This window comes from Panthera pardus, unplaced genomic scaffold (assembly GCF_024362965.1).
Source record: "Panthera pardus isolate Hobbes unplaced genomic scaffold, ASM2436296v1 HiC_scaffold_11, whole genome shotgun sequence".
Classification (NCBI taxonomy): Eukaryota; Metazoa; Chordata; class Mammalia; order Carnivora; family Felidae; genus Panthera; species Panthera pardus.
Genome location: NW_026526666.1, coordinates 89,475,866 through 89,500,542, shown reverse-complemented (window position 1 = coordinate 89,500,542; position 24,677 = coordinate 89,475,866). Strand labels below are relative to the sequence as shown.

Here is a 24,677-nt window from a genome sequence, read left to right as displayed (position 1 = left end):
TTGAGAGAGAGAGAGGATGAGAAACAGGGTGTGAACAGGGGAAGGGAAGGGAGGGAGAGAGAGAGAGAGGGAGAGAGAGAATCCCAAGCAGCTTCCACACTGTCAGTGCAGAGCCCGACACAGGGCTCCATCTCACACACTGTGAGATCATGACCTGAGCCAAAATCAAGAGTTGGACTCTTAACCAACTGAGCCACCAAGGTGCCCCTGTGCAAAGCATTTTATAATTATCACCTCGTTTAATCCCCACAAAAGCCTTGTGGCTTAGATACTGACAACCCCACTTAATAGATGAACAAACTGGAACACAGAGAGGTTAGGTGACTTGCCCTAGATCACACAGCTGATAAACGGCAGAACTAGGATTCAATGCTGGCTGTTTCTGACTTCAAGGCTATGTCCACTGAGCTGAAATACTGAGCTATACTTCCTGTTCAGTCTCTGAATTCCTGATATTTCCCAGATCAGGAAGATGGCCCAATGTACGATGGAGGAGATGGGAAAGAGCAGAGCCTTAAAGGAAGGTAGGGGAGGACATGATAGGTGTAGAGGAGAGCTAACGGGGTGTTTCTGGGCTCAGGGAGGACCCTCACAGGGGAAGCAATATGCTAACATAGTGGTTCCCAAACGTTAGAGAGATAGAAACCATCTACTGCAAGAAGTGAACGAGAGGCTTATTTAAAATGCAGATTCCTAGGCCTCACTGCCAGAGATCTGATTTAATGGGTCTAAGTTGGGGGCCAGGAACCCAGTGTTAACAAGCTCCCTGTATAGAATGCAGAGGGTCCAGGGAGCACATTGTGAGGTGTCCAGCAAGAACTTTCAAGGGCAGCACAAGACTTCTCTGTGTGCTTCCCCCACCCCATTTTGGCATCCTTCTTTTCCCTCCTTCCTGATATCCCGTATCCCTGGCTCTCATTCTTCTCTCTGAGCCCAGAGACTCCATTGAGCAGGACAGACCTCCCGTTTTTGTTCTTGTTCTTTCCTCCACTTGGTGTGACCGTCCTACCTTCCTTTGCTCTATCTCTCCCAAGAGGCCTCATCACATCTCCCCTTCCTTAGCCTCCTATTCCACAAGGGCCCATCTTTTGGGAGTCTGCTGAAGTGTCCCCTCTTTATGAAATCTTCTCTAACAACATGAACATTTCTTTACTGCATCTATAAAATGGAGCTGAAGCGCAAACAAGAAAATGTGCACAAAGGGCATTGTAGGCACTCAATAAATTGTGCCTATTCTTTTTATACAGTAACGTGCCTATTCTGATTCCCATTTTACAGTTGAGGAAAGTGAGGCAAAGAAGGATTAAGAAACTTGTCCAAGGCCACCTTGCTAGAAATTGGTAGTACTTGGTTTTGAACTGAGGCATCAGACCCTCAGCTTTAATCATCATGTGAGACTGGCTCTCATTGTGATGAGGCTCTACTGAGATAACAGATGCCAGGATTTTGGCACAGGGCCTGGCCTGTGGTAGGTGCTCAATAAATACGGGAGACTGAAGTGAACTGAAAGGCTTCTCCATCCAGGGAGAGGGGGGAGATTACCCAAAGACTTTACTGACCATGACGTCTCATGCTTTTTATTCGACAAGACTCAACATCTTAAGATCTCTGATGAGAACAGGATGTAAAAAAATAATTCAGAAAACAAAATTCAGAATGGTGTCCCACTCAAAGCTTGGTGGGTCCAAAGCCTGTCGATCTACTTCACAGAGGGTGATTGTGGTCTTTAACTTTTCAGAACATTAAGGTGGTACAGAGATACTGGGGAAGGAGGAAGGATACATGGCAGTTGATCTGGGTGTTATTTTCCAATCAAGGCTCCATATGGAATGGAGACCCCTCCATCCTGACTCCCAATTCTCTTTCGGCTCAGGTCATTCATTCACCTCATCTACCCTACATTGAGCTCCATACAAAACTTAGGTAAACCAGAAAGCCTCCCATTTGTACCTGGGATCTTTCTACAGAGTCAGACAGCTTCCCTTCTGAACCGAATCAACGGAGAATCCTGTGGGTTGCATTTCTTCCAACATGGAGGAGCTGTGAAAATATTGGAATAATAAGTGGAATCTCCGGTCTTGTCCCCCTTCACAAAGCTTTTGGTGGCACCGAAGTCAAGAAGACAACAGGAGGAAGAGAACGCCGAACAATTCTATTGATGGAACCAAAACCCAAGAGCCCAGGATTGGCCCAAATCTCTGGAGAAACAAACAAGACAATTCCAGTTGGGTTACAGGTCACAAAAGATAACAAGAGTCACCACCAAATAAGACTAGGAGGCTTTCCGGAAATGGACCACTTTCTGAAATGCTTGCCGAAACTCTTTGTTAAACGCAGTATATATTATCGGATTGATGAGGGAGTTTAAATACCCTAGCCAGGTGAAGAAGTCAAAGAGCGCTGGGTGGAGCCAGCAGGAGTCCCGGCAGATGGGAAGGACCAGAGATGCGACAAAGAAGGGCAGCCAGCAGATGATAAAGGCCCCCAGAATGATCCCCAGGGTTTTGGTGGCTTTCCTCTCTCGAGCGGCGTTAATCCTCTTCCGCTCCAGGACACTATCAGCCAGCTTGATTTTCACGTGGTTGAAAAAGAGAGGGGAGCCAGCCGCATGGGAATGCCCCTCATGGAGGCTGGAGCTGAGGGAGCAGAGCGAGGACCCCGCAGAGCCCGTGATGAGATGGGCCGTGGTGAAGCGCTTCCCATAGAGTGAAGGCGGATTCAGGATGCGGTTCCGGGCGGCCACGTAGATGCGGCCATAGAGGATGATGAGCAACACAGAAGGGATGTAGAAGGCCCCACACGTGGAGTAGATGGTGTAGGAGAGCTGAGACGTGTTCACCAGGCAGTCTGACATCTCCTCGTGAGTTTTGGCCTGCCGCCAGAAGAGTGGCGGGATGGAGATACAGATGGAGATGACCCAGACGGTGGCAATCATGGCGGCCGCGCGGCCCGCTGTTCGGCGTTTACTATACTGCAGGGCGTCAGTGATGGCCCAGTACCTGTCCAGAGCAATGGCACAGAGATGCAGGATGGAGGCCGTGCAGCACGTGATATCAGAAGACAGCCAGATGTCACACAGGATCTGGCCAAAGCTCCAGGTGTGGGTGATGGTATAGGCGATGCTGACGGGCATGACCAAGATGGAGACTAAGAGGTCCGTCATGGCCAAGGAGCCGATGAGATAGTTAGCTGGGGTGTGGAGCTTCCTGGTGAGGAAGATGGTGGTAAGCACAAAGGCGTTGGAAAGGACCGTGGCCAGTGTGATGATGGAAAGGAGCAGAGCAAGAGAGATCTTGAGGGCCCGGAGTGTCCCTGGACCCCAAGTCTCTGGGGTTTCTGTAGCATTCAGGGATCTGTTAGAGGCCTCCTGGAGAAGGTCTTTCAGTGGCTGGTTTGGCAGGGACATTCTAGGTGGCTCTCTCTTCCCACAGACTTTGACACCCCCAGCTCCTTTCACAGTTGTCCTGCTTACAGAGCAAGGTCATCCTTCTGTTGCACGCTGGTGGGAACCTTCCATCAGAACAGACCACAGTGATAGGACCTCGAGAAGACTCGACTATTTGAAGAACATTGAGACGACAGCTGGTAGTTAAAGGTCTTTCCTAAATGGGATGAATCCCAAGATGTCTCACTATTCTGAAAGTTTGTCCAGCAAACGGTCAAGCCCAGGGGACATGTGCTGAATTTGTTAGACATTTATCAGAATATCATACACCAGTGTGGGCAATGCTTTGGGACTCTTGCTTTTGGCATTTTGGCTCCTTCCAAAGCTTGAGGGATAAATGTGTTTAATGAAAACTTCAGAATTTCCCCCATCCTATTCTGAGAAGAGTCTGGGTTTCAGGTTTCCTCTGGGGAGCTTTTAAAAATTTTAAAAGTACCAGCAGATTCAGAAAAGCAGTCCAGTCAATAGCTCACCGTTTCCCCAGGTTCATCTTGACACATCATGTGGCACTTAACATCGGTTCCTGTCCCAGTGATCGGTTTGAGCCTGAATAGACAAAACATTCTGGTTACCAAGACCTGAAGTGTGCATGAGCTGGAAGAAGGCAAAACACACAGATCACCGTGGGTTCATCGACAGGGGCACATGTTCAGAGCTCTAGGGCTTAAAAAAGAAAAAGAGGAAAGAGGTTTTAGAAGGGCAATGTAGACGCTTGAGATTAACCGTAAGTTTAAAAGTATACTGCTTAGTGCTGGCAATGGTGCAGTGACACTGGCATTGTCAGAAGTGTAGGGAGAATACGGGAGAGGGCAATGTGCCCCACCCCCACAATTCCCAGAGGGGACAGAGCTGTTGGAAGCATCACAGGCTTGTTATAAATACATGAAATCAGCTTTGTAAATTATGAATCTGAAAAGTAAACAAAATAACTCCACACACAGGAAAAGAAGAGAAAAGAAAAGAAAAGAAAAGAAAAGAAAAGAAAAGAAAAGAAAAGAAAAGAAAAAAGGGTCACCAGGAAAGATACCACATTTTTACAATGTTTTTCTCTAGGAATTGGGGAGGGGGAGGTGACCTTTCTTCTATTCATAAAAATTTTCCAAATTTCCTAGAATGAGCATGCATGATGCTTTTTTTCTTAAATGTTTATTTATTTTTGAGACAGAGAGAGACAGAGCATGAGGAGGGGAGGGGCAGAAAGAAAGGGAGACAGAATCTGAAGCAGGCTCCAGGCTCCGGAGCTGTCAGCACAGAGCCTGACTTGGGGCTCGAACTCAACTACGAGATCATGACCTGAGCTGAAGTCAGACGCTCAACCAACTGAGCCACCCAGGCACCCCTGAGCATGCATGATTCTTAAAGCAAACGAAAAAAGCAAAAACAGAAACACCTTTTGGTTAGTGAAGAGGTTAATTGCAAAAAAAAAAAAAAAATTAAAACCTTAAGCATTTTTTCACAGTGAAAGTTCAAATCCAGAAAATGTAGTCAGCTTTCTAAATGGAAACTGGCAGTTTGGCCACAAAAAACCTTAAAGACTCATTTTCTCCTCTGTGCCCCTCTGGGCTTGAATCTGAGTTTCAGTTTTTAGAGATGTGGGGTTCTTGGAAGTTGGGACCCCAAATCAGTGATCAGGGTGAGAGAAACCAGAGCCCGCTCTCTACAAGGCCCATCTCTGGCATGAGCCCAGCTGAAGTCTGTGGGGCCCATGGGTAGCCCCTGATATACAGGGTTACCAAGAACAGTACCGGGGCACCTGGGTGGGTCAGTTGGTTGAGCGTCCGACTTCGGCTCAGGTCATGATCTCACAGTCCGTGAGTTCAAGCCCCACGTCGGGCTCTGTGGTGACAGCTCAGAGCCTGGAGCCTGCTTCGGATTCTGTGTCTCCCTCTCTCTCTGCCTCTCCCCTGTATGCACTCTGTCTCTCTCTCTCTTTCAAAATAACAAATATTAGGGGCGCCTGGGTGGCTCAGTCGGTTAGGCGTCCGACTTCGGCTCAGGTCACGATCTCATGGTCCGTGAGTTCGAGCCCCGCGTCGGGCTCTGGGCTGATGGCTCAGAGCCTGGAACCTGCTTCCAATTCTGTGTCTCCCTCTCTCCCTGCCCCTCCCCATTCATGCTCTGTCTCTCTCTGTCTCAAAAATAAATAAAAACGTTAAAAAAAAATCCATTTCAAAATAACAAATATTAAAAAAAAAATTTTTTTTTAAATATCTTCATAGAGGTGGGGAAACAGTCTCAATTTAAGAAAACCAATCTTAAACCACCTGCTCAAAAACATTCCCAAAGTTTGAAGGGTATTATTATTGTGTCTTCCATAGAGCTCTTGCTATGTTCCAGGCATGGAGCTGGCCCTGGGGCCAAGAGTCACCCCTGTGATGTGGGCAGTGTGGCCCCCACCTTACAAATGAGCTGACCACACTCACAGAGGTGACATAACTGCCCAAGGTCACTCAGGTGGAAGTGGAAAAACTGGGTCCAGAGCCACTCTTGAAATTTCCATCCTTCTTCACGCTGCCTTGATCAGGAAGAAAAAGCCTTAAGGCACATGTGCTTCCAGGAGTGAAACTGGTTTGGGGCTTCACGATGATAGGTGAAAATGATGGCCTCTCCTGACCCCTCTCGCTCTGTGCTCCACCTCAAAAGCCTCTGGTTTTTCTCCCACTTTGGTTCACATGGAAAATGTGAAGTTGGGTTGGATTCTTTGGAATCTTCTCCTTTCCAGACAGACTCGGTGCAGTCTTTTCTCACGAAAGACTGTATGCTTGCCCCCACAAACCCATGCAGTCACTCCTTGCGTTTCAGGCATTCCAATGACCTCATTCAGTGAAAGGCGTGGGCTCAGAAAGGCCTGGGAGGCTGGTGGGTGACATCTTGGGAAGGGCAGGGTGGCTTACCTTGGTTAGGAATTCTGGGCTGGAATTCTGAGGGAAGCCACACGATTCTGAGGCTGCCTCCCTCCTCTCCTGCCCGCTGCCCTTCCCTACCCTAGACAAAGTTGGGGGCATTTCCCATAACCCAGCCACCTTTGGAGACAAAGACTGTAGCTCTATAAACAACTACCTCTCCTATCGCACTGCAAATAATAGATGTGCTTCCAGGAGTGAAACTGGTTAAAACAAATTAAAGCAAATTAAGACAACAGTGAGGGGGCACTTGGGTGGCTCAGTTGGTTAAGTGTCTGACTCTTGATTTTGGCTCAGGTCACCATCCCACTGTTCGTGAGTTCAAGCCCTGAGTCAGGCTCTGTGCTGACAGTGCGGAGCCTGGTTGGGATTCTCTCTCTCTCCCTCTCTCTCTGCCCCTCCCCTGCTTATGCTCTGTCTCTCAAAATAAAGACATAAACTTAAAAAACAAAAAACAAAAACAGTGAGATACCATATCCACCTAGCCAATAGGTAAAACATTTTGAATCTGTCATGTCACGTCATTTGGTGAGGGTGTGGACCAACAGGAATTGTCACCTACCACTAGTAGAGCGTGAAGTGGAGGAACCTCGTTAGCAAACAATCTGATATTATCTCATAAGGCAAAAGATGCAACGATTACCTCACCACCCAGTAATTTACACACAGCAGAGAAACTGTTCTCTGTGTTCACCAGCAGAGAGGAACAAGAATGGTCACGGTGGCGTTGATTAGAACGAACAACTAGAAACCGCCCAACGTCCATCCACAGCAGAGTGGTAGGACGTGGCGTTTTCCTCTGAAAGTACCACGGAGAAGCAAACCTAAGTAAACCAAAGCTGCATGCGTCAAAGTGGGTGCGTCTCACCAACACTTAGTGCCAAAGCCAAAGACACGTAAGAAGAAACACACTCTCTAGAGATACAAATATATGTGGCAAAGCCATAAGGAAAAGCAAGGAAATATTAAATATAAAATCCAGGACGGTGGTCACCCCTGGAGGGGAGAAAATGCAGGAATATGATGGTGGAGGGTTTTTAAAGGTATCAATGATGTTCTATTTCTTGAGGTGGTGGTAGGTACATAGATGTTTATTATTATTCTTTGAGCTGTATGTATATTTTAGATATACTCTTTTGTAGGGAATGATAGATTTGTAATTTTTCTTAATCAGTTTTGTACATTGTAAAAAAAACAAAAAGAACCCTACTACCAAGAGTAGCACTGATATATTTTGATACATTAATACCTGTTGATACATTTGAATCCAGAAGTTCTGGGTTCTGGTCCCAGCTCTGCCACCCACCAGCAGGTAACCAAGGGCAAGTCACGACTTGTCTTTGACCCTCAATTTCTTCCTTGGTAAAATGGGAACATAAGCATGGCTATGCTGCCCCAAAGGGTGTTTAGTACTTCCAATAAGATCATGTACATGATGTGCATTAAATTGTGGAGACCTGAACAAATGTAATGAGGGTAACAAAGATGGCAGGCAATGGCTAAAAGCATACATTTTAAGTCAGGCAGGATCGGGTTCCAATTCCTGCTGTCCATTTTCTTGCTATGGCCACTGGACAAGTCACTTAAGCTCTCTGGGCCTGCATAGCCTCAGTGATGGAGATGATAATCCATTCCTCAAAGGAGCTTGGGGAGAACTGATAAGATCACGGATCCAAATGCCCGACATAGTGAATGACGAGTTCTCTGGTTTCTCTATGATGCGTCCGAGTACATTCAGGTCTGCAGGCAACAAGATGTCTTCTGTCCACTGTCCAACAAGTCACCAATATCCATTTTGGTGAGTGATGTCTGCCATTGTCGGAACTACCAGCCACACTAGGGAGCTTCTCTCCTGCCCACCCCCGGGAGCCATCATGGCAGCAGCGAGGACTCCCCTCAGCCCAGTAGCATCTCCCTGAAATCAAGTTACACAGACCCCAGCTACACCGTACACCCTCAGCTCTAATGTCTCTGCTGTGAGAAGGGGGGGGGGAGGGGCAGGGGCGGTGGTGGAAACCAGAGTCTCATTCTCAACTTGTTCCACAGACCACCTCTACCCACAGCTGATTGGACCAGGGTGACATGGGACCCCAAATGAACCAATCAGATTCTCTCCTGGGAATTCAGCAAAGAGACCGTGAGCAGGTTAATGGATTGATGATGGAAGGGGAACAAACTTCAAGCTAAGGATCCTGAGGCTGATGTCTGGCCACTGTCATGACTGAGGCCAAGGCAGGTTTGGGGGCCGCAGAAAAGCGGTGGTAAATAAGAAAAGAGGTCTGCAGAGAGAGGCAGAAGGGAGGGAACAGAGAAAAGAGCAGAGAAAGGAGAACCACCTACCTCAAGAGAGGAGAAAGGAAGCTTCCAGACCCAATGGCACTCCTTCCTATTCTTGGATGTCCATGAGTAACCTCTGTACCCAGGAAACCTTGTTTGTACCAGCTCATGCTTTTCCTAGTTGAGCCAGTTCAAATGGACTGAGAAACAGTCCAACAGGCCCCCAGCAGGATTTCTGGGTTCCTTCCTCTCCAAACAATCCCAACTGTGAAATGGAGGCCAGTCATTTCACCTCCTGGGATTTCTTCTTCATCTGTAAATTGGGGTAATAGCACCTTTCTCCCAGAACTGCTCTGTGGATTCAGTGGGAAGGGTACAAGCCCAGACAGTGGCTGGTCCCCAGCAGGGCCTCTTTGGAGCCGTCTTAACAAGGGTTTCCTACCCAGGGCTCATTCGGTTTGCAGAAGATCAGTCACCTCCCCTTTCTGAAGGATCTTTATCTTAACGGAGTCATAAAACCTTGCCAGAAACCAAGAGGATATGTGGGTTTAATGTAGCCTCAGAAGCCAGGCTCATCCTTTTGTAAGGAAAAACAAAACAAAACAAAACAGGGTTCTGTGATAAAGATTTGTTGCAGCAGGAAAAATACCCCCCAGAGAAATTGTTGTCTGATCTTTCTCTAAAAGCCGTGCGGTATGGCTGCATGAGCCCTGGATGGGGAAATCATTCTCCACAAATCTGAAGAGTGCTTTACATTTTATCTTTTTTTAATGTTTATTTATTTTCGAGAGAGAGAGAGAGAGAGAAACACAGAATCTGAGGCAGGCTCCAGGCTCTGAGCTGTCAGCACAGAGCCCAATGTGGGGCTCGAACCCATGAAACGTGAGATCATGACCTGAACCGAAGTCGGACACTTGATCGACTGACCCACCCAGGCACCCCAGAGTGCTTTATATTTTACAAAGCGCATCCACCTTTGTTATATCGTCTCCTTCTCTCTATGGCATGGGACCTCCCTCAGCCTCAGTTTCCTTCCCTGTAAAATCACAGTATCAACTTTACCTCCTGGGGGGCATCAGGAGCATGAAATAATGTAGGTGGGTGAGACTAGAAAAGTGTTAACGGGGGTATGTACGTGCGTGTGTATCTATCTACATCTGAGTGCAAGTTTTGACTTCTAATTAGTATCTTGAGCGAGTCAATCTTTCACCCGTTTCTCTAATTATAAAATCTGGAAAATGTAGAAGATAAAACATAGCTAAACCGCTGACCAAAAACCTCCACTCCCAGCTCTAGAACTAACAAAAACATGCATGTACATCCGCCTAAACACTTGTGTAAGAATTGCTCACATAGGCACTATTTAACGGCCATAAACTGAAAACTACCCAAACAGACAGCAGTGGAAGAAGGGACAAATGATTGTGGCATATCCATCCAACAGAATATCACACATCAATGAGAGGGAATGCCAACTGCCCCCTACACACAACCATACAGAAGAAGCTTCTTATGCTCAACACTGTGATACCACATGTGATTCAAATTTCATAAAGTTCAAGAACAGGCAAAACTCACCTACACGGATGGAAGTCATGTGAGAGTGTTGCCCTTGAGGAAAGGGGATGCAGTGACTGGGAGGGAGCACGAGAGGGCTTCTGGGTGAATGAAGGTCATGTTCTACTTCTCCAGCTGGGTGTGCTCCTCTTTGAAAGTTCATCAGGCTGTACACGTGTGTTTGGGGCACTTTTGTTTTTGTAAAACGTTTACCCAAAAAAAGTAGTGGTTAAGTGCCTAAGTGCCTAAGAACCTTAGCCACCAGTTCTACGGGTCAAAAGGAGACCCTGGGCTTGTCACTTAACTTCTCTGAGCTGTTTCTTCAGGTGGAAAATGGGGACAAGGTGCGCCTGGCTGGCTCCATCGGTGGAGTGTGCGACTCTTGATCTCGGGGTTGGGTACAGAGCCCTACGCTGGGTCTAGGGATTACTTAAGAATAAAATCTTTTAAAGGAAAGAAGGGAGGGAGAAAGGAAGAAAGAAAATGGGGATAATAACAATACGAACCTCAAACTGCTGTTATGTATTAGTGAGCTGAACAGAAAGCCCAGCCATATAGTAAATGCTCCCTCAATTACAGTTAGTTATAATTAACAGTCCCCCTCCGGCAAACATGATTTAAATTTTTTTTTAATGTTTATTTATTTTTGACAGAGGGAGAGACAGAGTATGAGTAGGGGAGGGGCAGAGAGAGAGGGAGACACAGAATTTGAAGCAGGCTCCAGGCTCCAGGCTCCGAGCTGTCAGCACAAAGCCCGATGCGGGGCTCGAACTCATGGACTGCGAGATCACGACCTGAGCCAAAGTCGGACACTCAACTGACTGAGACACCCAGGTGCCCCACTGGCAAACATGATTTAGAAGGAACATTTTATTTTTATTATTTTTTTTAAACTGTAAATGTTTATTCATTTGAGAGAGACAGAGCATGAGTGGGGAAGGGGTAGAGGGACAGAGGGACACAGAATCTGAAGCAGGCTCCAGGCAGGCTCGGAGCTTTCAGCACAGAGCTCGACGTGGGGCTCAAACTCACAGACCTGAGAGATCATGACCTGAGTCGAGGTTGGATGCTTAACCAACTGAGCCACCCAGGCACCCTAGAAGGAACATTTTAAGTGATGCAATCCAATCTAATCAGCTGAGATTGCTGATGCCCAGAGAGGCAGGTGCCTTGTCCAGGACCACATAGCGAGGGTTGGCACCCCTCGCAGCTCAGCTCAGTGTTTCTACTACCCTGTGCTGCCTCCACCTTCCCCTGTCAAAAGGAGGGGTATATTTCCTTGTCCCTCAAGTCCGAATTCAGCATGGACTAGCTATAGTCAACAGCATGAGGCAGAAATGACAATGAGCCAGTTTCAGATTTAGTCTTGAAGAGGCTGTGCATGTTGCCACTTGCACTCTGCCATTGCCATGAGAACACGTACGGGCGAGCCCACTGGTCCCGAGAGGAGGCGAAGACACATGAAGCAGAGCCACTTCAGCCAACTGCCCCAGCCAAAGCCAGCCTAGAACAGAGCCCCCCAACTGACCAACAGATGCATGTGTGAGCCCAGCTAAACCAGTAGAAATGCCCAGCCAATTTCAGATTAAATCAGCCAATCTCCAGATGCATGACTCGTAGTAATAAATGTCCTTTTAATCCACTCAGTTTGGGGATGGTTTGTTACACAGCAATAGCTGACTGATATAGTCCCCTCATTTGCTGAATAACTAAATTCTAATGCATAAACCTAACTCTGCCTTGGCTCTTTTCTCCCTTCTCTGCCCTTGCCCCCACTCTCCTGTTTCAGGCCACCATCTTCTTTGGCTTAAATGGTCTCCCTGCTGCCACTCCTGGCCCCTCTCTATTCGCTTACCATATCACACCCAGAATCTTCCTTTTAACTAAAAGTCTGACCACGTCACTCTTTTACAATCCTCTAGTGGATCCCAAGGCACCTGGGATTCAGTCCCAGCTTCACAGCTTGGTCTAAGAGACCCTTTATGAATTGGTCTTTATTTATATTTCCAGCATCATCTCCTGACCCAGCTGGCTGTGACCTTTGTACTCTGGTGGCACAGATTTGGTAGTTTTCATGGCACAGGGTGCCCAGTGCTGTTTCCTGCTCTGAACCTCTGTCCCTGTTGTGTCCTCTGCCTGGAAAGTATCCCCTCTGCTTGCCTAACCCAAATCACACTTCAGGACTAAGCTCTGGTATCTCCCCAGGAGGCCTTCCCTAACCTCCCCCCAGCCCAGCTTGGGTTAGATATCTTGCTTCTGGTTGACCACCACATAGTGCTTACCATGCTGAACTGTCTCCATCACCAGACCTTGAGTGCAGGGACCATGCCTTATTTAACCCCTACAGCCCTGACACCTGACCCAGAGCAAGAGATCGATACCTGTTTATGAAAGTCTCCCTGAACTGGTGAGGAATGGACTCTGCGAACAGAGCCTGGCTTGAGAGGTGGGAGCCCTGAGCTTTTGCTTGGCTCTGTCATGAACTCTCTGTGGCCTAAGTGAGTCCCTGCTCTGGGCCTCAGTTTCTCCATCTTGAAAATGCGAGGGTTGGACCAGATCAGAGATTCTCTGGCTGTGCATTAGAATCTCCTAGGGGAGCTTTAAAAACATACAAATACTGTTAAAAAAATATACAAATGTCCAGTCCTTAACCCACCTAGAGCCCAGGCACTGTAATTTTTTCAAGCTCCCTAAATGTTTCGAGGAGATTGAGAACCTCTGGCCTGGGTGATCGCTGGTTATCTTTAAAAAGTCCAAGGCAGGCGAAGCCTGTTTTCCAGGCCTTTGCAATAGCCAGGGAAGTATGAGAACTCAGCCTCTTCCTACTTTCAGCTTGGCACTGGGTTATTACCAGCTTTCAGCAGGGAAGGGGCCACCTTGGAAGACTAAGTGTGTTACATAAAGGCTCTTGCCTTTGTGGTTGGTTGACAACTCACTAGATTCTCCCATGCTTGTGCGAAAGTGGGCAAATGGGGTTTTAAACTCTCATCATCTGCCTCTAACTACCCCTTGGGGCAGAGTTAGTATGCCCATTTTACAGATGAGAAAACTGAGGTCTAGAGAAGTGAAAATGACTGGCCTAAGGCCACACAGGTAGTATGTGACACAGCTGGGATTGAGAGCCAGTGCTGAGAAACTCTAGAATAGCCAATCCTGGCCACACATGGCCACTGAGTGCTTTAAAGGTGGCCACTGAGATGTGCTGTAGTGTAAAACACACTGAGTGTCATTTTCCTTTTCTTTTTTAATGTTTATTGACTTATTTTGAGAGAAACAGAGAGAGACAGAGAGAGAGAAAGAGGGAGAGATAGAGAGAATGAATCCCAAGCAGGCTCACGCTGTCAGCACAGAACCCTATATGGGCTCTCAACAAACTCTGAGATCATGACCTGAGCCAAAATCAAGAGCTGGTCACTTACCCTATTGAGCCACCCAGGCACCCCAAAACACACTGAGTTTCAAAGAGTTAAAAAAAAAGAATAAAATATCTCACTAACAATTTTTTATATCAGTTGCATGATAATATTTTGGACCTATTGAGTAAATAAAATATGATTGAAATTAATTTCACTTTTTTCTTCTTTAAAAAAATTTTTTTTTCAACGTTTTTTATTTATTTTTTGGGACAGAGAGAGACAGAGCATGAACGGGGGAGGGGCAGAGAGAGAGGGAGACACAGAATCGGAAACAGGCTCCAGGCTCCGAGCCATCAGCCCAGAGCCTGACGCGGGGCTCGAACTCACGGACCGCAAGATCGTGACCTGGCTGAAGTCGGACGCTCAACCGACTGCGCCACCCAGGCGCCCCACTTTTTTCTTCTTTTAACACAGCTACCTCTAAATTTTCTAAATCTAAAATGAACTTTGTGGCTTTCTTTTTTTTTTTAATATAATATATTGTCAAGTTGGCTAACATACAATGTATACAGTGTGCTCTTGGTTTTGGGGGTTAGGATCCCATGATTCATCGCTTACATACAACACCCTGTGCTCATCCCAACAGGTGCCCTCCTCCATGCCCATCACCCATTTCCCCCACCCCCTACACCCCCCATCAACCCTCAGTTTGTTCTCTGTATTTAAGAGTCTCTTATGGTTTGCCTCCCTACCTCTATTCTTCCCCTTCCCTTCCTCAATGGTCTTCTGTTAAGATTCTCAAGTTCCACATATAAATGAAAACATATATCTGTCTTTCTCTGACTTATTTCACTTAGCATAATACCCTCCAATTCCATCCACATTGCTGCAAATGGCAGGATTTCATGCTTTCTCATTGCCAAGTGGTATTGCATTTTATGGAAGAGCCTAAATGTCCATCCACTGATGAATGGATAAAGAAGATGTGGTTTATATATACAATCTGGCTTGCTTTCTATTTCTATTGGCTGGCAGTGCTCTAGAACCAGGGGTTCTCAACCGGGGTGATATCGCCCCCTAGGGGTCATTTCGGATCTCGGTCCTCTGGGAACTCCGCACAATCACAATCCAGGGGCAGGGTTGGGGCGGACAGGGGGCTGTGGGGGCGGGGGTGAGACCGGTAGTAGTAGTAAAGTGATGGCCAGTGTTATCAAGAGCTTGTTATATGCCAGGCACTGTTTTAAGCACTTCTCCTTTCTCAACTCATTTAAGGCCTACCACAACCTCCGAAGTCAGTCTTACTGGTATTATTCCCATTTCCCAGGGCAGAGAACTGCAGCTCCGAGACATGGCTGGTCTGAGACTGCAGATCTAGGATAGGAGTCCAGCTTGCTGTCTCCATGCTCCCCCGCTCAGGAAAGGTGAACGAGTCAGTTCCACTCCCTCCTTCGTTGCACAAAACCCGCCCCCCCCCCCCCCACACGCCTGCACACACTCACAAACTCTTTGTTGGGGACGTGTTCTATGCCAGGCTCCATCACTCCCACCTGAATGAGCTCTGCCGTCAGCCCTCAGCACGTACCTCTCCGCCTGCACAGATCAGAGAGAGGGCAGAAACAGCCACTGCAGCACATCTCACGCTGGAAGGAGCACACGCACTCCCTGGGGACTGTATGGAAAGTGCAGGCCCTGACTCCATGGGACCAGAGCGGGACCTGAGATCCGGCATTTCTGACAAGGCGATGCTGTTGCTTCCTGCACCACAATGAGTTGTGCAAGGGATGAGAGCGACGTCAGCTCTAGGGTTTAAGAAGGATCTGAGCGTCAGAGTGGGAAAGACTCGGGAATCCTCTAGTCCAACTCCCTCATGGTGCTGACAGGGAGAGAGGCCCAGAGAGAGTAAGACACTTGCCCAAGGGCACACAGTGAGTCACAGGCAGAGATCAAGTCTTCAGATTCCCGTCAGAGCTCCTTCCATTGCCTCCCATTTGCAGCAGGAACTTGAGACTCAGGACAGAAGTATCTAGTGGCTCTCGTGGCCGTTTCACACCATATGCTTTTGGCATCCTCAAATCTCCCAGTCATCTCAGTCTGAGTTTCCATACTAGGGGAGTAATTCTCAGAGCAGACTGGCGGGGCAGACCACACTCTGCCGGAAGCCTTTAGGGCTGCACCCCAGGGTCCTGGAGCTCAACCTGCCACTCCCCCATGCTGCACATCTGGGTCCCCAGAGAACACCTGAGCTGATGGGGTGACACCATTTTCAGGACAAACGAGAGGCTGTCTTCTCCAGACTGGATAAACAAGATATGAACAACAGGAATTCAGTTCCTAGAAATCAAACACTGAATTTGTTAGTGCTTACAGGATCCAAACCTGCTATTCACCATCTGTTCGCCCTGCTGGGAGGCACAATACAGCTGTGTTGGGAGCACAAGCTTCAGAGTCAGGTAGACTGGATTTGCTCCCCAGCTCTGCCACTTACTAGCTCTGTGACTTTGGGCAAGTTTTTCTGAGCCTGTTTCCTCATCCATTTAATAGCTTTCTATATTTAAAGCCCGCCACGTGTTGGCATAAGCAACATATGTGGACCCTGGGAAGACTTGCGGTGGCCCCAGGAACACCCTCCTGGAGCCTGGGATGACATGACGGAGATGACATCGGAGCATGAAGGGAGCCACGGGGAAAGTAGGAGGGACAGATAACCTGCCACAACTCCGAGAGCCCCTCTGAAAGTGGCTATGGAGCTGAGCACTGGAGGACAGATGCAGTCAGCAAGTGACACCTGCTCCACAGGACTGAGAGAACCTTGCCCTCCCTGCATCCTGACTCCTTTTTATTCACGTCCTGTTGCTCTCCCATCCAGAATCTAGCCCTTCCTCTCCTCCTCTTATTCACCTGCACTCAGCAGAACACCCCATCTCTGCGTGGCTGGGAACCTCTTCCTGCAAAAACACTGTGGTTCTCACTCTTCTGAGCCTTTGTCCAGGCTATTCCCTCTACCTGGAATGCCCTTTCTCCCATCTCCTCCGCGCTCTCTGGAGATTTCTCTGGACCCAAGAGATGGAACTGGTCACTCCCTCCTCCCCACCCCACTGGGCTCACTTGCTGACTGCCTGTCTCCCTGCAGGACTTGAGTTCAGGAAGGGGGTGAGTGGTATACATGTGTCAGGAAGCCCAGTGCCCTCTGTGTGGGGTACCCCTCATCTACTCATCAACTGCACCTTCACTCCCGGGATAAAATTCAACACTTTCCTTTTGCTGAAACTTGTCCACTCCTTCCACCACTCATGGGAGTTTGGGAGGTCCCAAACTCAATACAGCCACCTTCTTTCTCATCCACACCAGCCCCTTCTGTTTCCTCCTTGGTAGCCGTTATACTGTTCCCATCCACCCATCCCCAGCACTTGGCATCCTCCCTCTCCCTTCTCTTCCCTCATACTTCCAAGTATGAGCCCGTTGAGGCTAAGAAAGGTAATGCAATCAGCTCAAGGTCACACAGTGCTTAAGTGGCCAGACCCAGGATCTTGCTCTGAGCAGCCCAGACTTCCTCCCTTGCCTCACCTCTTACTCTCCTACAGGTCCTGTCTCCCCTCCCTTGACTTCCCCCCACACATTTGGAGCCACTTGGTTCAGGCTGATTGCCCTCTGCATGGAAGGGCACTCTTGCCTTCATGCATGCCTAATGTAATCTGCTCTCTGTTCTCTGAGGCCCTTCTCAAAAGCCGCTTCCTCCAGGAAGCCTTTTCTGATGAAGCAGAAGCAAAATCTCCCTCCTTTAAACCCTCTCCTGACTCCAGGTTTGTCTGTGCCTCTCACTCCTGTGCTAGAAGCCCCTTGAAGGGCTACCTATTCCCTCCGCACTCCAGTGACTGTGGCACAGTAGGCTTGCAATCAATACAGAACTCCTTTGTGAGGCCCACCTGAGCCCAGAAATCACAGCAGCCCCTCTCTGCAGTCTGAAACTCTCCAACGGCTCCCATCTCAGAACAAAATCCGAAATCCTCACTGTGGCCTACAAGGCCCTATGTTGCCTGCCCCCCAAGCCACCTCTCTGACTTCATCTCTTACCGGCTGCCCGCCCCACACTTAAGTATCACCTCTTTGGCAAAGCTTTGACCAGCCAATATCAAGTAGTTCTCCTCCTCTATCACATCACCCTGCTTGATGCTCATTTTAGCACTTGAACCTATCTGGCATTTTCTGCTCATCTGTTACTTGTCTCCCCCCTCCACCCCCACCAACTCCCAAAACATACCTTCTGTCTAGCTCATCGCTATGTCCCCAGGGTCTAGAACACTGTGAGGCTGATAAGACCTAAATGGGTCTACAGCCTGAGGAGAGATCTGAGCTGGAGACAAACTTTTATGAGTCACATGCACAGAGGTGGTAACTAAAGCCAATGGGGTGGATGAGATCACCCAGGGAGAGTGTCTAGTATGAGCAGAGCAGAGGGCCTGGAGGAGCAGAGCAGCTAATGGCTGTAGAAAGGAAGATAAACCTGCAAAACCAAGAGACGAAGAAGGGCAAGTATGACAGCGTTAAATTGCAGGAGCCAGAAGAGAGGGTGTCCAGAGGAAAGGTGCGGTCGGCAGGGTCATCTGCTGCTGAGAAAGTTGAAGACTGAACGGCGTCTGCAGAATTCAGCTTTGCTGGAGGCTACTGGTGACCTTGGCAGACCCCTGCCCCTCTGTGTGCCTCAGATAGGAGCTGTCTGCAATGAGAGGGACCTCTCAGGTCCCAGGAACTCCCAGCTCTGAGGATCTGTATTTCCGCTTATAGTCACATCACTTCATGAAGAACTGTCATCCATCTGGGGCCTTGGGGAAAAGGGACCACCCTGTAAATTTACCCTCATTATTTACCCATCATGTAACTGACAAACTCTAAGAAAGCACGCTGTATTTCCAGGCCTGTACTAGGCACCATGGGGAGGAGAGGAGGCCGTGTGCCCTGCCCAGTCATGTCCAGCTGGCCAGCCCCTCCCTCCTATGTCACCCTCTAGCCAGCATCCTAGCTGGATACCAGTTTTCTCTCCACTTGGACAGGACCAAAGGCTGGAGAAGGCCCAGCTGCCAAGAGGCCTTGCTTGCTGCTGTTGGTAAAGCGTCCCTCCATGTCGTTGTGAGGAAGGCTGAGACCCCGGCCAGTGGCTGTGCAGTCCAGAGGGCAGCACAGACTGGTGATGTGTGCTCAATTAGAAAACACTGGAGGCTGATTCCAAGGAAGAGACTGAGAGATGACTTTGACCAGAGCAATTATTGCCACTAATGACTGAGCTGTTGCTTGTGGCCAGGTACTGTGCTGAGCAAAGACCACATTTGATTTGCACGGCAAGCCTGGAAGGCTGCATTCTTAACCCATTTCACATGGGAGAAAACCGCGCTCAGAGAGGTTCAGGGCTTCCCCAAGGTCAGGCAGCTAGTAAATAACCAAGCCGGGTTTGCTAATACAGACAATCTGATGGAGAGCACCTGCTCTTAACTTCGACCTTCCCCAGAGCTGGTGAGGCAGGGGACTTTAGTCTTATATCCTCTTCCAAGCAATGCGACCTTGGGCAAGATTTATTCTCCACTCTCCCCATCTGCAGCAAAGCAGATTTCTTTGCGCCCTTCCAGTTCCGACATTACATGATTAGCTATGATTTGTATAGAACTTTACAGTTTATAAAAAGGCATCCTTATAGCATCTCATTTATTCCCACGGATCCTGCAGGGTGGGAGAAGATGCGCAGATGTGCAAACTTAAGTTCGAAGAGAGGCAGTGACCTGCCCAAGGTCACAAAGCAAGTCAGGGCCTGCCGGGCTTCGGGTCTGGAAACCGAGGCTCCACACTGGACGCTCGCTCATTCAACTCCCCCTCCAGAAAGAACCGGCCCCGTGCTGCGTCGCACGCAGCCCTGGCCGGCAGGGGGCAGCGCCCGGCTTCCCTCCGCCTCCCGGGGCCACGCGGGGGCGTCGCAGCCCCCGACCCCGGGGCGCGCCCCCCGCCCCAACCCGTCTCTTCCCGGCGCGGGGCACCCCGAGCGCGCGCCTGCACCCCGCAGCCGCCTCCGGGCGCTGTCTCGGCCCCCCCCGCCGCGTCCCGGACGGCGCCCCCCAGACGCTCCCCGCGGGTCGGACTCGTCCTCCGGGACCACCTGCCCCGCGCGCGCGCGCTTCCCGTCCGAAGGCGCCAAGAAGGGGGCCGCGCGGGGTCACCGAGACCCCGAGGCGCGGCGCCCTCTCCCCGCCCCAGCGCCCTCGGGACGGCCGCCGCGGCCGGACTGGCTGCCGCGAGGGCCCCGGTGCGCCCCTCCCCGGGCGGCACTCGGCTCCGAGCGCTTACCCGCTCCCGGCCGCGCAGGTGCGGACCCCGGGCTCGCCCGCCCGGGTCCTGCTTCCTCGCTTCGCGCCGCGTCTCTCCGCCGGTGGCCGCCGCATCTCCGCCGCGACCCCAGCCGAGCTCCCGGCGCCGCCCGCCCCGCCGCCCCCGGGGGCTCGGTCCGGCCCGCGCCCTCGCGGCCCCACCTCCCTCCGCCCCGGCCGGCGCCCTGCAGCTCGCGCTCCGCGCTCCGCTAACCGCGCCCGCCGCTCCTCCTCGCTCCCCTCCCCCAGCTCCTCCCCCGCGAGGCTCGCTCCCCACTCTGCCCCCCGCCCGCGGCCCGCAGGCTCTGCCCCTTCCAGTCCCGGCCGGGCGGGGAGCTCCGAGCCCCCGCCGCCACCCCCGGCCCAGCCGCAGGGGTGGGTGGGCGCCGGCCCCGCCCCTGACTCCCCACGCCGCACCTGTAGGAGAGCGGGCGGACTGGGTCCGCAGGGGCGGGTGGGAGGTGGGCCACGCCCAGAGACCCCCAGCCGTACCTCTCTTGCGCCTTCATCCCTGGTGGGATTTTTTTTTTTTTTTCTTCATTTAACAAATAGTGATCTGTGTGTCAGGCATGTTCTAGGCACGGGGGACATAGTGCACAAAACAGATGTGGGCCCAATGGAGCTTACATGCATGTAATAAGTAAAACATATAAAAATGTTTGTAGAATAAAAGGCACGGCAGAAAATAAAGCAGGGAAGGGAGAGGGAGATGAGGTCGCTTCGCTGGGAGAGTGGCGTCTGAGCAGAGGCAGGAGGCGGGGAGCGGACCCTGCAGAAATGTGGGGAACCGGCATTCCCAGGCAGCGACCCGAGGCAAGGACCTCGGGAGGGACTAAAGGAATCGCAGTTGAGGTCGGAGAGGCAGGGGCCGCTCCCGCCTCCTGTGCCGTGATGAATCCGCCCGGTCCCAGACAACCAGGGCTGAGAGAAGACTTGAGAGCAAGGAGAACTGTCCACTGAAGAAGCACAGCCTGGACACGTCTCCTGTCCCGGTTTCACACGGCCCGGCTGGAGCTGACCTTCCAAATCTTCTGGGCTTTTTCGTCTATTTGTTCTTCTCGTATTTTGAAGCCTTGTTATTAGGTAATCCATCCACCATTAGGATTGTCATGTCTTCTTGAATTGACCCTTTTATTATGATGAATGACCTCTGTCCTTGGCAACAGTTTTTGTCCCCAAGTCTCCTTAGGGGGGTATAGGGAGCAGTCAGCAGTGCTGCCTCTGGGTTATTTGCAGCCCACACAACCGTTCGGCATCTGGCCCATCGAACCATCAGCAGTTCCTCTGGACTTTCTAGTGTCCTTCTCTGTCCTCCTGTCTCCACACCTGGCCCTCCCCTGCTTTGTCCACACCTCACCCTCCTGGTTTACCATTTGGTCATTGGCCAGGGACCTCCATCTCTCTCAATCTCTCTCTTTTTTGGAAGGCTGTGATCAATGATTGTTAATAATGCAAAAGTTCTTTTTGTCTTAGTGCAGATCCCAGGCAAGTAAATCACTGGCAAATAGAAGTTATCGGCAGCCACACCTCAGACTCCCTTTACTCTGCTCAGGTCCTGGGCTCTTTTCCCAAATAGAAAATAGGAAGAAGGAACAATGCCAAATGTAGGCATTTCCCAAAATAGGTGCTGCTGCTGCTGCTGCCCCAAGTCAAAACGTCCTAGAAGAGGAAGGGGTCCTGTCTACACAGCAGAAATAACTGGGCTGCCGCCAGGGTCCCAGCCTGAGGTCCTACAGTCGGGAAATCCACACGGAGTAAATACACCTGGTGAGGGTCCTCAATGAAAAGCCCCCCGGCAGCCCCAGAAGTTGCCCTGACCAGGGATGAGAACCAGAGGGAAGAGAGACAGGCAAATCTTGTGGGACATCTCAGCATGCTCTAACAAACCGACAGCATTTAACAACAAAAGCAGCCTAATGGTAAATGACTTTGGAAAGTTGGTTTAAGGAAAAGGCTGGGTTGGGGCACCTACGTGGCTCAGTCGATTGGGCGTACCACTTCGGCTTGACTCATGATCTCACGGTTCTTGAGTTCGAGCCCCTTGTTGGGCTCTGTGCTAATGGCTGGGAGCCTGGAGCCTGCTTCAGATTCTGTGTCTCCCTCTTTCTGCCCCTCCTCCACTTGCTCTCTGTCTCTGTCTCTCTCAAAAATAAATAAACATAAATTAATTTTTTTAATTTTTAAAAAAAGGAAAAGGCTGGGTCTACTGGGGAGAGTTCCCTTCAGCCTCTCAGCCCTCACCCTGGGCCAGCGGATGTGTTAAGTAAACTCAATCTCCACTCTCAGGAAGCTTACAGTCCAGGAGAGAAAACCCACATGCCGTTATACACAGCACTGTATGGGAGAAGGGAGAGAGGTTGGAGGGGGAAGGGCAACCCCTGCAGTGAGCCTGAAGGGTGAGCAGCAGGCATCTGAACAAAGAAGGGGGAAGGAGAGCAGAGAAGTTTCCTGGTGGGAAGAACAGCGCTTGTAAAGGCATAGACTCTACGAAAAGAATTTGGTTAGGGAAACTGCACGTCAGTAGATATTGCTAGAGTTGGGAGAAGTGGTCAGGAAGAGACTGGAGGGGCAGGAAGGAGACAGCTCTTGAAGAGCTTTGAATGGTAGGTGAAGGGCCCCAGGCTTTATCCTGAGAGCCACGGGAGCCAGGGAAGGGCTGAGTCAGGGAGTGGCATGGTTGGACAGCGGCAGACCGGCAGCCTCCGCGACCCTGAATTCTGATACCCAGATGGGCATCATCAACAACTCTGTCACAGTCCCCATCCCTGCTCCTGCGTTGAGAAAACCTGTGGCAATTCCGTGAACAGCTTCCTGCCCCCTGCAAACCATTGTCCATGCTGCACTAGAGAGGGCTTTCCGAAACACGTGGATTCCTTGTGGACGCCTCAAGCACCTCCCACCCCCCCTGAAGACTCCCAGTCCTGACATTCTGAACTCTTCCCAGTCTGTTCCCAGTCTGTCTGTCCTGCCTTCTGTAACCTGCCTCATGCTTTTCCTTCCACATGCAGAGTTTTGATCCTCATTTCCGTGGGTCAGAATCCCTCTTGTTTCCAGAATTTTTCATACCTCCTTGACTTACCATGACTCATCCCCTCAAGCCCCAGCTCTGAAACGTCTTCCCTGCAGAGTCCCTCCCATTCTTCTTCTTCTTCCTCTTTTTTAATGTTTATTTTTGAAAGAGAGAGAGAGAACAAGCAGGGGAGGGGTACAGGGAGAGACACACACAAAGTCCAAAGTAGGCTCCAGGCTCTGAGCTGTCAGCACAGAGCCCGACATGGGACTTGAACTCACAGACGGTGAGATCATGACCTGAGCCGAAGTCAGACGCCCAGCCAACTGAACCACCCAGGCGCCCCCCCCCCATTCTTCTTGAACGAAAGTGGTCCTCCCCCCTTGCAGGTCTGATGGCAGAGTGGGTGTTAGAAGTGTTGACTCAGTGATCAGACTGAGTTTAAATCCTGATTTCCCGGCTCAGTAGCTGTGCAGCCCTGGACAAGTTACCTCAATTCCATGAGACCGTTGGCTCATGTGAAGGATGCAGTGCGGTGCCCGGCACACGGTAACCCTCCCTGAGTGTTCCCTATGGCTATAATTGCAGTTGGGATGCAATAACTTTCAGAATTATGTTGTGTCCCTCTTCCCAACATTATGAGTTTTGGAAGGGGAGGGCTTATTCACCTAGGTATGTCCCATGCCTAGACATTCAGGGGTGGGTGGATGGATGGATGGATGGATGGATAAATTAATGAAAGAAGTCACCCAGCTCCTGTGGAGTCTCCTCTGCTTGAGAGGTGGGGGACTCTGTGGGAGCCAGGCTTGCCTTTTTTGAACAGGATTGAGTGAAACATGTGTCAGGGGCTAGCGTCTGGGGCAAGCTTTGTCATCAGACAGTCTGTGGTTTGTAATTTCTTCAGGGGAGATCTGTCTAGACAGAGGGGACATCTGCGCCAGGGAGGATCAGGCACTGCATGGGAATCAGAATCCAGACGAGCGCTTTTCAGGGAACCAGAAACCCAACTTTCTCCCTGCTTTCTTCCTTCCTCACCACTCCCAAGTTGGCTGACCAAGTTTGCTGCCTGCTCTGAGCAATGGAGATTAATTCACAGCTTTGGCCTGGGGACAACAAAGAGGGCCCTTCAGCTAGTGACAAGGGCAAAGGGAAGGATGGAGAATCCATCCAGGAAAGGAAGCAATATTTATTGAGTAGTTTTTATGTGCCAAGCACTATACGAAGTGCTCAACATGCATTACCCTCTCCACAACCCTGTGAGGAAAGACTACTGTGTATTGCCATTAGATGAAGAAACAGACACAGAAGTGAAGTGACTCTCTCTTGCAAGCATAGTGATGGGCTGGGACTTCGGTTATATCTAACTCCACAAGCCCTGCTTCTCACCATGAATCACGTGTCTCGTGAACAAATATTTTGAGCACCTTCTCTTTGCACAGTGCTGTGGTAAGTGGTGCGGGGCCAGCAAGGATAATCAAGATGTGATTTCTACTCTCAAGGAGTTTATAACCTGAGGACAGAGGTGAAGCCTTTCTTATCTTTGTGTTCCCAGACCAGTGCCTGGGAATATAGTGAATGCTGAACACAGCATGGATTGTCAGAGCTGGAAGGGCCTTTGAAGTTCAAGTATATTGATCCTGTCAACTTACAGATGAGACTTACAAGGAGGAACTGACTGGAGACGATGATCAGGAGCTTTGGGCTGTGTAGACAGACCACCTGGTTTGAATCTCAGCTCTACCACTGACCAGCTACGTGACTTTGGGTCAATCACTTAACCTC

General features: G+C 50.1%; 1 protein-coding gene across 1 annotated transcript; it reads right to left on the bottom strand.

Annotated features, from left to right (window-relative positions):
• Window positions 1-1,561: 1,561 nt before the first annotated feature.
• HTR1D (5-hydroxytryptamine receptor 1D) lies at window positions 1,562-20,045 on the bottom strand. The gene is made up of 2 exons (XM_019461753.2): window positions 19,866-20,045; window positions 1,562-4,108 (listed from the first exon to the last, which is right to left on the bottom strand). Exon 2 carries the CDS (start codon window positions 3,404-3,406, stop codon window positions 2,273-2,275), a length of 1,134 nt encoding a protein of 377 aa, XP_019317298.1. The 5' UTR covers window positions 3,407-4,108; window positions 19,866-20,045; the 3' UTR covers window positions 1,562-2,272.
• Between the last annotated feature and the right edge of the window lie 4,632 nt (window positions 20,046-24,677).

Coding starts and splice junctions, on each gene's coding strand:
- HTR1D (XM_019461753.2), bottom strand. CDS start 3,406: ATGTCCCTGCCAAACCAGCCACTGAAAGACCTTCTCCAGGAGGCCTCT.